Consider the following 12,016-nt stretch of genomic DNA (forward strand, 5'->3'; position numbering starts at 1 on the left):
TGAAACATGTAATCAAATGTTCAGATTATGAGAAGATCTAAGAGTATGTTTACAGTGGGAGGACATTCATTTCATGTCAACAGGAACAGTTTCTTTGATTAATATTCGAAGAAATATTACATATAAAGCATGATTACTTTATCAGAAGGTGTTGGACTAATAGAAAAAACTATTAGACTATCACAAAGTTCTGATCCATTTTTAGATCAAAACTTGTCTTCACCATTCTAATTATGAGCATTAATGCAAAAACCATTAGTATGAGATGTTGTATTGATCCCAAACACAATAATGTGCCTCCTCACTGGCTTCATCAACAAAGCATGGAACTTGTCAGCCTTGACCTCAACAGTGACTTGTTCATCATTTACTTGCCTGAAATGATGTGGCTTTCAACATTAGCTACATGACTAGTTTTTGGTCATTTGCATTTAAGTTCCTGCATGATGAATTCCTCTTCTTATCACTATTTATAATTGACATGGATATGTGTGAATTTATTATATATGGACCTAATGGGGCATTGATAAGATATAAATAATTGATAATTAAGAGGCTCTTTATTTTTATGTTACATTAGTGATAGGGCTAATAATATACCACCTAGTAGAGACTTTACATGTGCATGCCAACCTATCAGAAAGTGATCGGATCTGTCATATCACTATGAACCACAATGGAAAATATTCTTCAAATTAGAGATTATTTGGAGAATATTTTTCTAACCGATTTCAATTAAAGATACGATACTATAAATATAAATAAAGGTCCCATCGATCGTTACATATGTTCTTCTCTATTCTCTCAACTTTATATATTTTATTTTAAGATGTTTACTCATGTTGAGTATCGATTAATTTGATTATCAAAGGAATTATATCGTCTTGATATATTTTTTTTCTTACATAAGAAAACATACAGGTTTAGTTGGATATTGGATTTCTATTATTTTCTCGAAGTTCATGATATTGACAATTCTTAGCAGTTTGGTTGAATAATTTTTGAAATTTGGATTGATGATATATAGTCTATCTTTTCAGTTCTCCTCAAAAAACAGATCGAGAAAAAAATAAAATTCTTAACATAAGAAATGAAGAATAATCTAATTAAGAAATTCAAATAGTCACATGAAAATTTGAATTAGTAGTGGGTAATAGTATCATATAACCTCTCTATTTATAGAAAATGAGTATATTAGATAATGATGAGACTTAGCAAATATCTTAAAATGCAGAAGCTAATATGTAAACAATCCTCATGAAACAATGGGTTATGAGGGAAGCATAATAGGTGATGGTGGCACATCGAATTGGTCTGTCTTGTATGTGCAGTGTCATAATGGTTTCACATATGTGGGTGAGGGTGGTTGATGATGATGATGACAGTGTTATGACTGAGAGGAACCTCCAACCAATGATGGCACCTCTGAAGGATTCCAACCCCAAAAAAGCATGCAGGACTGGAAAAACTGAGTCAGAAAAGGTCAATGCCTTGACATCTCTGTCACAATTATGAAACAGAAAAAAAATTGTATTAGATGGATTAGTCTGTGCACTTTTTCTATAATAATTCTCCTAAAATCTTTCCATCCACTCATGCTTATGATTGAGGAAGTATTAAGCAGTGGGAAATGTTGTTGGGTTGACTGAATCATCCCATGAAGTCCTCTGGAGTGAAGTGATCCTTCACAGAAATCATTCAAAGATCCTACATATCATGTCTAATAAATCTGTATAATTATAAATATTTTAAGGATACTGTCAATTAGATGGGGTGACATAAGAATTTGTTGGTGACTTAGCTGACCAAGTTAGATTACCTAACTTGAGTAAAAGGAAGATTACCTAACCAAGTTAGATTCCCATATTGGAGAAGGATGAATCATGGGTTTGTAATAAATAGCATGCAGTTTTAGGTTTGATCATGGTCCAACACAATTCTTATGCTTCCAATTATGTTGCATTAAATGTGGAAGCTCAACTCATTTCAGACTTTAGATTTAAGATACAAGACAGCCCCTTCAAAAGAAATATCACAAAAGCCAACTCCACACTTCAAAAGTTTCTGCTTCATCAATCTTTGTTGACAAGGGAAGAAAATGGAATGCAGCAATCAGAGAGAAGGCAAACAGGCTTTCTGGCAAAACAAGGACAGTAGGACCTATTGTGAGTCATGTCAGTTGCCTTCTTCTTCTGCTAAGACATCCAGTTAGAGATGTGCCCACCATTATAGGCACTGGCAAAGAGTTTAATGACCTTGAGAGTAGTTAGTAACAATCCTGTCCACTAAACACCCTTGATTTGGACAAGGGAACCACCCTACTTTGTTGGGGTTTACATTTCCTTTAGTTTGAGTAGCTTGTAAGCAAGACACCTCTAAATTTGTGTCCACAATCCAGTCATGAGTTGTTGGAGGATGATGTAGTTAAGCAGTCAATCAGAAGAATCAGCATTACTGAAACTTTTGATGAACTCACATATCATAGATAATCTTTTGAAGATTGGTCACAGAGTGAACATTTTGTTTTTGTAGGTTGATCCTTTCTTATTGCCCTTCAAGAGTTGATTCAGAGGTACAACTTCTACAACTTATAATGGTTCTTACCCTTTGTTCATGTCATACACTGATCAAACTACTACTTACCAGGTACCATGTTAAAGATGTATTAGACATAGTGACACATCATTGATTGCATTCAGCTCAGTAACCACATGCTCCAAACACAAGGGAAAGAGATCTAGCATATGGTGCTGGCTTTCCGTCTTTGGAGTAGCTTGAAATAGCAACCTTCTGTGGGACTCTAGTGTTGCAATTTTGTATTGAGAAAAGAAGGCCAACCAAACTGTTTCTCAAGTGCCCATAGCTGTCTTCAGAAGGCTTTCTACTGAAGCAAAGTTGGTTTGGGGCCATGGAGTGAGAAAGTGGCCATTTTCTTCCTCATCAATCCAGAAGAGTGTTATAAAACACCCTGTACCTAATAGAAAAAGTTGAAAAGGAGCAGGATCAAAAGGATCTCAATCCTTGCAAGGAAGAACCAGATGCCATGTTTATCGAATGAGAAAGAAACAAGCATACCTTGGAGGACTGAGGCAGTTTCTCTGCGGTGAATTGTGTTCCGAGTTCAAGCCATGTCTCCCTCTTCTCCTGTAGCTGAATGATCTTTGCTAGTGAGTTGGTTCCTAAAACCTTCCAAGGTAGCAACCATATAGCTTGTTTTTACCGATCTATGTTCTTACTAAAATGAAGATCTCAGCAAGTTTGTGTTATCATTATGGGGAAATAGTTTGTTCAAGTTTGTTCTGTATTTTTCAAAATTTTCTTAAGATGTAGTTCAATGGATCATGGAAAACATCAATTACATATCTCATTTAGTTTTGCTAATCTACTTAGTGCAGTGTTTGAATAATCTAGAATTATCAGTATACTGTTTTAAGAAACTAACTTACTTATAACTTCTGAAAAATGTATATACTGAGAATGTGAGGAGGGACAAAAGATTGCCATTTGGTTAGCCTTGAAAGTTGAGTAAAACTGGTTAAACTCCAAAGTAATCAAGCTTCTATTACATAATCTATTATAAAATTTCTAAAGCTTTCTTCGTTTGCTTTTGGGAATACTACTTAAATAACAGCACAGCTAAACATGACTGCAGAAAGGTTCTCATTGTGCAAAAAATCTTTAGTCACTTTCCTCCAAAAGAAGTGCTTTTATAGTGACAAACTGAAAATGAAAAGTTTAGAACAGGGCAGCAGGTAAACTCAATTATTGTCTGAATAATGGAATAACAAAAGTACCAGCAGGTGTAAATGTACGTGTAATTTCAATCGATGAAAGTACATGGTTGCAATCCTCAAGTCCAATAGCATTACATCTTTCTTTTGGTTTATGAGTAAACAGATTATGGTCATACACTCTTCAACAATGTCCAAAGAAGAACTGATGTTGTTTTCCTTCACTGAATCTTAGATTTGGAAGTTTAGGAATCCATAATTGTAGTCGTTTAAAAGAAAAGAGGACTCCACCTCCAGCTTTTCTTGGATGCGGATAAAGCTTTTACATTAACTTGATTAGAACAGAAAATGATTTGCGGAAATGCAAAGAAAGATGTGAAGCTCTGCCAAAATTTGGTTTGGTTCTAATAGTGATACGCTAAATTTCTTTGAACAAAATGTTAAGGCTGGAAACATGTATTGCTGAGATGTAATGCTTGAGAATAGTGGAAGCAGACATTCTTCTTAGAAGCATTGATTAAACAACTGCTTGCACATGACATTTTACTCAAAGAAAAGTTGGAATGTGGCTTAGAGAAAGAAGAAAACAAGTATGTAAGTTTAAAATACTCTGATCTTGTATAATGTATCTCTATTACTCAACCATCACTTCCATATCCATAAAGGAGACAATTGTCTGATAATAGACAAAAAAAACATGATTAATCAGAACTGTCATATTCATATTGATTCCTTTTGCAGCCAAATTTGATGTTCTTTGGAGGATGGACACACAATTGATTTGAACCTTCTTATATGGAATGAAGATCTAGGATACTACTATCATTACACCATCTGAAAACTTACTTGTCTCGTGCATTTCAGGCACCTCTGTGGTTCAGCCACTAATGACAAGGAGATGGGAAAGAAAGGGAGTTGGTTTTCTGCTATCAAAAGAGCCTTCAGTTCAAGCTCCAAGGACAAATTTGTTGACTCAAAAATTCCAACCCAAGTAAGTTGAACAAAAGTTTCCCCCAGCATGAGAACCTGCAAGCATTAATTACTTTAATTACTGTCTCAATAGGTCTACATAGAGAGAAAGCTCAATTACTGAGATCAAATAGATTATCCATTAATTGTATGTGAATTCATATAAAGGTATTATCCTGGCAACCCAAAGAATGCCTTTGCAGAACAGAACAATTCTAGAGAAATTTCAGCTACACTGACGCAACAAAAGAAAACAATACTTAATCTGACAATTCCAAAACAATATCTTATTTTTTATGAGAATCTATGTTGGAATAGAAACTCAAAATGTTATGGAGAGTATGATTATGTTAACTTCAAATATATATATATGATTCAACCTTCTGCATGAGGTATTATAATGTCAAATTTGTTATAGTTCAATGATCAATCAACCATGACAGTTGTTAATTAACAAAATTCTAATCCTACAGGACTGCTTGATAATTGCAGGGTTTAGAAAAGAAATCTACAAGAGAGAAGAAAAGATGGGGTTTCGGGAAATCGAAGCATGGCGAGTTCAGTTCCTTCATTCCCCTGTATAGAGAACCAAGCAGCATTGAGAAAATACTTGAAGATGCCGAAAATGAGCAGCACCAGAGATTGCATTTGGTGCCCCCAAAGAAAATTCAACAGTCTAAATCACCTGCACTTCGGCCAGCAGTCATCCCCAACTATGTTCACATTTCAGCAACCAGAATTCAAGCAGCCTATAGAGGTTACAAGGTGAGCTCAATTAGTATTTGAATTGCGGCTTCCTTCTTTTTATCTTGTTAGTATTTGATTTATCGATATAAAACACACGGATCAAGTCGACTAAAATCAGAATATCAATGTGCAAGAAAAAAGAACTAATACCACCTGCCATAGAGAATTTAGAATTCTGCAACATGATAGAGGTGACCTTTTGTCCTACTTTTTCCTCAAAGAACAGATGTGCACCTTAGCAGAGATCATAATTAGTTGATATCAGTTTCATCTAAAGATCAAAAGAGCCATGCACAGAAAACTGTATCTTGCAACCTTTTGTTCATTAAATCTCAGCACTATGATCTGTTTAGTGAGCTTAAAAGAAGATAGAAATCAAAATTCCTTTACATGAAGCAGGCGAGGCAGAGCTACCGAGAGCTGAGGGGACTAATGCGACTTCAAAGAGTCATGAGAGGGCAGCACGTGAAGCATCAGACGATGAACACCATGCGATGCATGCAGATGCTTGTTCGAGTACAGTCACAAATACACAGCAGGAGGCTGCAGATGGTTGAGAGCAGGAGCCTTCAACTCCACCACACTCCACGAATGAGCGAAAAGGAGATGGAGAGCAACTTTGGCGAATGGAGCGTTGCTCACCAAGTGAGAGATCACCATCAACAATTACTTGCCCAATGCATCTCATGCATATGAGCATATCTACTACCTTTGGTTGTGCACATCTTGCAGACCGAAGCAGGAGGCTACGGAGAATGGGACGATAGCTTGCTCACCAAAGACGAGGAGGAAGCGAGGATGCGAAGGAAGGTGGAGGCAGTCATCAAGAGAGAGAGAGCATTGGCTTATGCTTATTCCCATCAGGTAACGTTCCCATGCTGATGAATCAAACATGTTCTGCCATCGATCTTACAGTAAACACACTATCTTGAAATGTGGAGTTCTAAAGCCTTACTCTTCCTCGAGTAACTCATTAGAACCACAAAGCAATCTTGCAAGCAAATCTGGCCTTCAAATCGTTTCTAAATGTTTATTAGCCTGTAGCTAATCTGAAACATCAACAACAATGCTAACTTGTTCATGGATTCTTTGATGGCAGCTACTGAAGGTGACGCCCAGGTCAGCCGAGGCGATGCTGACCGGCCTCCGGTCCGCCAGCGCCCCATGGTGGTGGACATGGCTCGAGCGGCAGCTCCCGTCCGACCAAGCGTACGCGGCGCCGCCAGTCGAAACGCCGAGCTTCCTCGCCGCGGGACTCCCGCGAGCCACGCCCGCCCCGGCCCCGGCCCCCCAGCGGCCGCACCGACACCGCTTGCGCCGCAGGCACGAGGACGCGGACGACGCGAGCCTCACAAGCTGCCCGCCGTTCGAGGTGCCCAACTACATGGCGCCCACGGCCTCCGCCAAGGCCAAGGTGAAGGGCCACCATGCGAACCAGGAACCGAAGAAGAAGAGGTTCTCGTTTGCTCTGGGGCAGAGCATAGGCTCCCTGTTCGGCGGCAAGGAGACCATGGGTGGCGGAGGTTGCGGTGCCGGCAGTGGCTGCGGGGCGTCGCAGACGACGGGAAGACGAGGGAAGCACAGGTCGACGGTGTCGGTGGGTGGCATGAGCATCGACTCCATCGTGTCGCTGCCTGCGGGCGCTGTTGCCGGGCGGAGGAGCTTCGTGTAGTTATTCTTTGTGTGTTATCTGACTTGTTTTGTTTTTGTTGTGTTTTCTGCTGTTTATGTTTTTGGTATCAACTCTCCCATGAACTCTGTGACTGTGTGTTGTATGTTTGATCTTTGTTGATTGCAGTAATAAACATCAATAATAACAATTCTTATCTTATAATTGTCTACATTTAAGATAATGTTTCTTACTCCCTCACATGAGAAAATGCTTATGAGTCTATATGCATAAAATCTATATATAATAGGTTGAGTTCGGATTTGGAGACGTATGGGGAAAATGGATCGAATCGAGTCATCCCAAGAAAGGGTTACGGATCCGATCATAAACAGTGATCACATCATCACAGAAACGGACTCGGACCATGCGGTTTCAAGAACCCGATCCGGACCCGCTTTGGGCCGTCTATAGTAGCACCTTCGGCGCTGCTTTTGGATTTAGGAGCCGCAGGTGAATCCGCGGATCCAAAGAGGCCCAGCTGCGACCGCCGTTTCCTGCGGTCCCAACCAGACACGACGCCTTTGCGAGTCATTAAAGGAAACGGAAAACCCTAGAAGAAACCTTAGAGGCCGCTCGCTTCTCGTTTGTCGCAGCCCCCGGAGTCTCCCGGACGACGAAGTGAAGCGATGTGGTGGCGTTCCAGAGCTAGGGTTTTCCTTCTCCGATCCTTGATCCGACGGCCCTTTCCGTCCCAATCGAAGCGCGGTTCTTCCAAAACCCTATCCCCGATCCCTCCTTTCACGCTCGGATGGGCCCGTCCCGTCAATCTCCAGTTCCAAAACCTCCGGTTCTTCTCTTCGCCAAACGAAGCTGTTTCTGGAGATGATGAAGATAAAAACCGTAGCCTTGGTTTCGTGGAGTCGAGTGATTCATTGATTTCGGATGCCGGCGAAACTGGGATCGACGGAGTTGATGATGGAGGGGAGGGTTCTTCCGAGTTGGATGGTGGGAAGGATGAAAGTCAGGTGGGGGCAGAGAGCCTGAGCTCTTTACGGGAGGAGAGCATTCAGGATGATGATTCCTTGGGCATTTTTGCTGCCAAGGAGCCCGTAGGCGAAGCAGCAGAGGATCCGGGCTCGGTCACTGAGATTGATATCCAGCAGGTCGACAAGGTACGGTCCCTTCTTCGAGATTCTTCGCAAGAGCCGTTGGAATCTAGCTTGGATAAGATTGACGTCAGTTTGAGTGAAGAGTTAGTGGCGATGGTGCTTCAGACACCTTATGTCTCGGGTCACAATTTGGTTGGCTTCTTCAGATGGGCTTTGAGAAGTGAAGAATCGGTCAAATCTTTGAAGATGGTGGAGCTTCTTGTCAGTGCTCTCAGCAGTTCTGCAGATCTTAACAAAATGGAGGCATACATGTTGTGGGATTTGATCAAGGAAATTGGAAATGAGAAGGGGTTAGTAAACACTTCGATTCTTAATCAATTAATATCAATGTTTGGGAGACTTGAGAAAGCCAGAGCAGGTCTTGAAGTTTTCGACAAGTTCGATGAATTCAGTTGTAACCCAGATGGAAATACATACTACTTAACAATTGAAGCCCTTCGTAAACGATCCATGTTTAACGCTGCATGGTCTGTTTGCGAGAAGATGCTTAGCTCAGGAAACCTTCCTGATGGTGAAAAGCTTGGTAAGGTGATATCTTTCTTATGTAAAGGGAAAATGACAAAAGAGGCCCATTTGGTTTATTTGATGGCTCAGGAAAAGAAGATATTCCTTCCAAGATCTAGCTTCGATTATTTGGTTAGCAGTCTCTCTAGAAAGGATGAAACTGTGCGGATAGCTCTAGAGTTATTGGACAACTACCCTACAGATTCTCTCAAGTATGCAAATACAACTTTTGGTTCAGTGGTTCACGGATTATGTAGGGTTAAAGAGCCACAGGAGGCAAAGAAATTGCTGCTAAGAATGGCGCAATCAGGGCCAGCACCTGGAAGTGCAGTGTTCAATTATGTTATTACTGCTTTGTCTAAAGGAGGAGAAATGGAGGATGCCATTGCTGTGATGAAGATAATGGAAGGTAGAGGACTACGACCAGATATTTATACTTACTGTGTAATCATGAGTGGCTTTGCAAAAGGTGGCCTGATGGATGAGGCATATGGGATCTATCGTGAAGCCAAGAAAAATCATGCTAAACTTAGTCCCGTAACTTATCACATACTTATACGTGGTTATTGCAAGATGGAGGAATATGACAAGGCCCTTAATTGCTTGAAGGAGATGAAAGACTATGGGGTACAACCTAATGCAGATGAATACAATAAATTAATAAAGACTTTATGCCTCAAGGCTGTTGATTGGTGCACAGCTGAGAAGCTTCTGGAGGAGATGAAAGAGAGTGGTCTGTTCCTTAAGGGAACAACCCGCAGTCTTATTACAGCAGTGAAGGAATTGGAACAGGAAGCACAGTCAGAATCAGTTCACTCTGAAGCATAAGTTAACATATTCTGAACTGAGGCTGGCTATTTATGCCTAGTTGTTGTATTATTATTTAACATCAAGATGTAGGCATGGAAATGAGCTTCAGAGTCATGAATATGTTCTTACCACACAATTTTGTACTTTCAAGGGGCATCTTTCTTTGGGCCTTTTATTTTTTTTGCTTTTCATTTAATTTCAGTTGCTTCTTAATAAATAATAGTGTCTTTTGTTGCTTATCTTGTATAAGCTAATAGACCCTATTCATGTTCTTCCCTTTATTTTATAGTTTAAGCTCCATTTCAGCCATTTATATATATGCTATTTTTTATTTGAGAACTATTAGTCAACATAATGCTTTAAGCGGTAGGTTCATTGTTGACTTAAGAATCTTAACTGCAGAATGCTTATAAGACTATTTTATAGGTTTGGTTGGAAAGTGCTGCTTACTATAACGTGATGGTGATGTTGATCCCAGTCGCTCAGCTTCTATTTACTATGGAAATGTTTTTTTTTTTTTAATTTACTATGGAAATGTTGCCCTCATGCATGCCTGTGTTTGAAAATTTTTTTTTCCCTCAAATGAGATTTTGTATTTTCCTCGGCATCTGCTTAGTTCATTAGCCTGCATTGTTACTATTTGATCCACAAAAACTTATTCTCAATGAGATGTATCCTCGTCTACCTTGCAACCCTCCTCTCCTACAGGCCCTCTTCCTTTAAATGCTTACTTGATTGTTGAGACAGGCAAAATATGATTTACAAGTGATCTAAGTTTATTGACATGCAAATTGTAAATGCTTTGATTAGTTTATGCTGCTTTATCTTGTCAATATGCAGTGTCTTATAGATACTTATAACTGCCTTATCTTATATATGTATATCTTCACTGTGTGTTTATTATTTTCCTGTACAGTTACCGGTCACTGTGCATGTGTGCACAACAGAAGTATATCAGGAAGACTGAATCATGTTGCAAATAAGATATTGAAGGACATCAAGGGAGAGTATTTTGCTGCAATGGTTTGGTAAAAAAAATTACTTTTGTGTTAGTTAACTGTTTGTTATGCAGGTCTTGCAGATAAATTTTGAACTTCTGTTCAATTTTATTCACTAGTCCTATTTTCAGCATACATAGTAATATCTGGCTTAGATTCTGCCTTTAAGCCTGTGTTAGAGGTTGATTACCAATTTGTTTAACTCTTGATAAATACAGGACTTTACTCTTGGCGATGGTAGTCTACATATAAGCCACCATACTATGGCACCCTTAGTTGATAAATTTTTTTAAGTATCTTAGGTTTAAAACTAAGATGAGGTTATGATTAGCTGAAGAAATGCATATTCAAGACAAATTCTAATTCAAAGTATGGATTTTGCTAAGCTCTAAGGTTTTGTATGCACAGAATGCTAGCTAGAATGCAGAAGTTTGTGTTTTGGCATCAAACACATAACTGTAGATAATTTTAATATCTTTGGAGATTCACATGCTTTAAATTGGTGAATCGTGTTTGTAGTTATACTTGATGTTGAGCCAATTATATATTACCCCTTCTAATTAGATCTGTTTAGCATTTCGATTCCTAGACTTAAAAAAATTACATTCAAATTCTTATAAATATGAAAGCGAAATATTTAACCCATTTATCCTAACATTGTTAGTTTTATCGATGGAAGTTACAACACGTGATAATACATGCATGAATGACACGAAAACGATGGGCAAAAAGATAATTTCAACAATGGTAGTGGACAATAGCGTCATGGGTAGTTGTTGTTGTGGTAGTCGGTGAGAATTAAGGTATGTAATATCGTATCGTAACGGTGTTTCGAGGTTGATTTGATACAGTATGGTACCGAGCGGTACACCAGAGCGTATCGAACGGTACATCAGGGCTTATCGAACGATTTCCTTTTACTGCAACACTGTAGCACTATAGCACGATCCGTCCGATAGCGGGCAGTCTGCGTATCGGTATGTCGTCGGACTGGTACGTACCGTCCGGTACCATTTAAAATTGTATACCATTGTGAGAATGACGTAGTGGTCGACCTTGTCGATGTGAATCCAAACATCAACAATGAGAAAGAGAAGGCAGAGCGATGAGGCATCTGCATCGATGTTGTATCGACATTGCCTCCTCTTCCTCTTTCGACATCGATATGCGTCGACGTCAGAAGAGAAGATACAACAAGTGAGGCATATGCATCACCAATGATGAGGAGGGAAGAGAAATAGGAGGCAGAGTGTCTTACCTACGTCCTCTTCCTCCTCCAATAGTTCATCAATTCCAATCCGAATCGAAAAACACTCGATTATTATTATACTTGGTTTTTGAAAACCAATATGCCATGTTATTTATCTTCGAAACTAAAAGTTTGATGTGAGAAATACAAACATTATGTGGTTGGTTGCTGTTGTATTGTAGAGTGGCATTATATATCCCAAGTAGCCCTGACCATGGTTAAGTTTG

General features: G+C 39.4%; 2 protein-coding genes across 3 annotated transcripts; both read left to right on the forward strand.

Moving 5' to 3' along the window:
- Nucleotides 1-2,093: 2,093 nt before the first annotated feature.
- LOC103991125 (protein IQ-DOMAIN 13) lies at nt 2,094-7,267 on the forward strand. Of its 2 annotated transcripts, XM_065115945.1 has the most exons (8): nt 2,094-2,165; nt 2,533-2,572; nt 2,647-3,194; nt 4,596-4,722; nt 5,193-5,465; nt 5,847-6,092; nt 6,180-6,311; nt 6,547-7,267. In XM_065115945.1, the coding sequence occupies exons 4-8, from the start codon at nt 4,630-4,632 to the stop codon at nt 7,117-7,119; spliced, it is 1,317 nt and encodes a 438-aa protein (XP_064972017.1). In that variant the 5' UTR covers nt 2,094-2,165; nt 2,533-2,572; nt 2,647-3,194; nt 4,596-4,629; the 3' UTR covers nt 7,120-7,267. The 2 variants fall into 2 exon arrangements, with proteins under 2 accessions (XP_064972017.1, XP_064972018.1); XM_065115946.1 differs by lacking the exon at nt 2,094-2,165 and having other exon boundaries at nt 2,390-2,572; nt 2,647-3,167.
- Nucleotides 7,268-7,558: 291 nt separating this feature from the next.
- Nucleotides 7,559-9,823, forward strand: LOC135616593 (small ribosomal subunit protein mS80 (rPPR6)-like). Its single transcript, XM_065115944.1, has one exon. It carries the CDS (start codon nt 7,746-7,748, stop codon nt 9,558-9,560), a length of 1,815 nt encoding a protein of 604 aa, XP_064972016.1. The 5' UTR covers nt 7,559-7,745; the 3' UTR covers nt 9,561-9,823.
- The last annotated feature ends 2,193 nt before the right edge of the window (nt 9,824-12,016 follow it).

This window comes from Musa acuminata, chromosome BXJ2-7 (genome assembly GCF_036884655.1).
Source record: "Musa acuminata AAA Group cultivar baxijiao chromosome BXJ2-7, Cavendish_Baxijiao_AAA, whole genome shotgun sequence".
NCBI classification, from domain to species: Eukaryota; Viridiplantae; Streptophyta; class Magnoliopsida; order Zingiberales; family Musaceae; genus Musa; species Musa acuminata.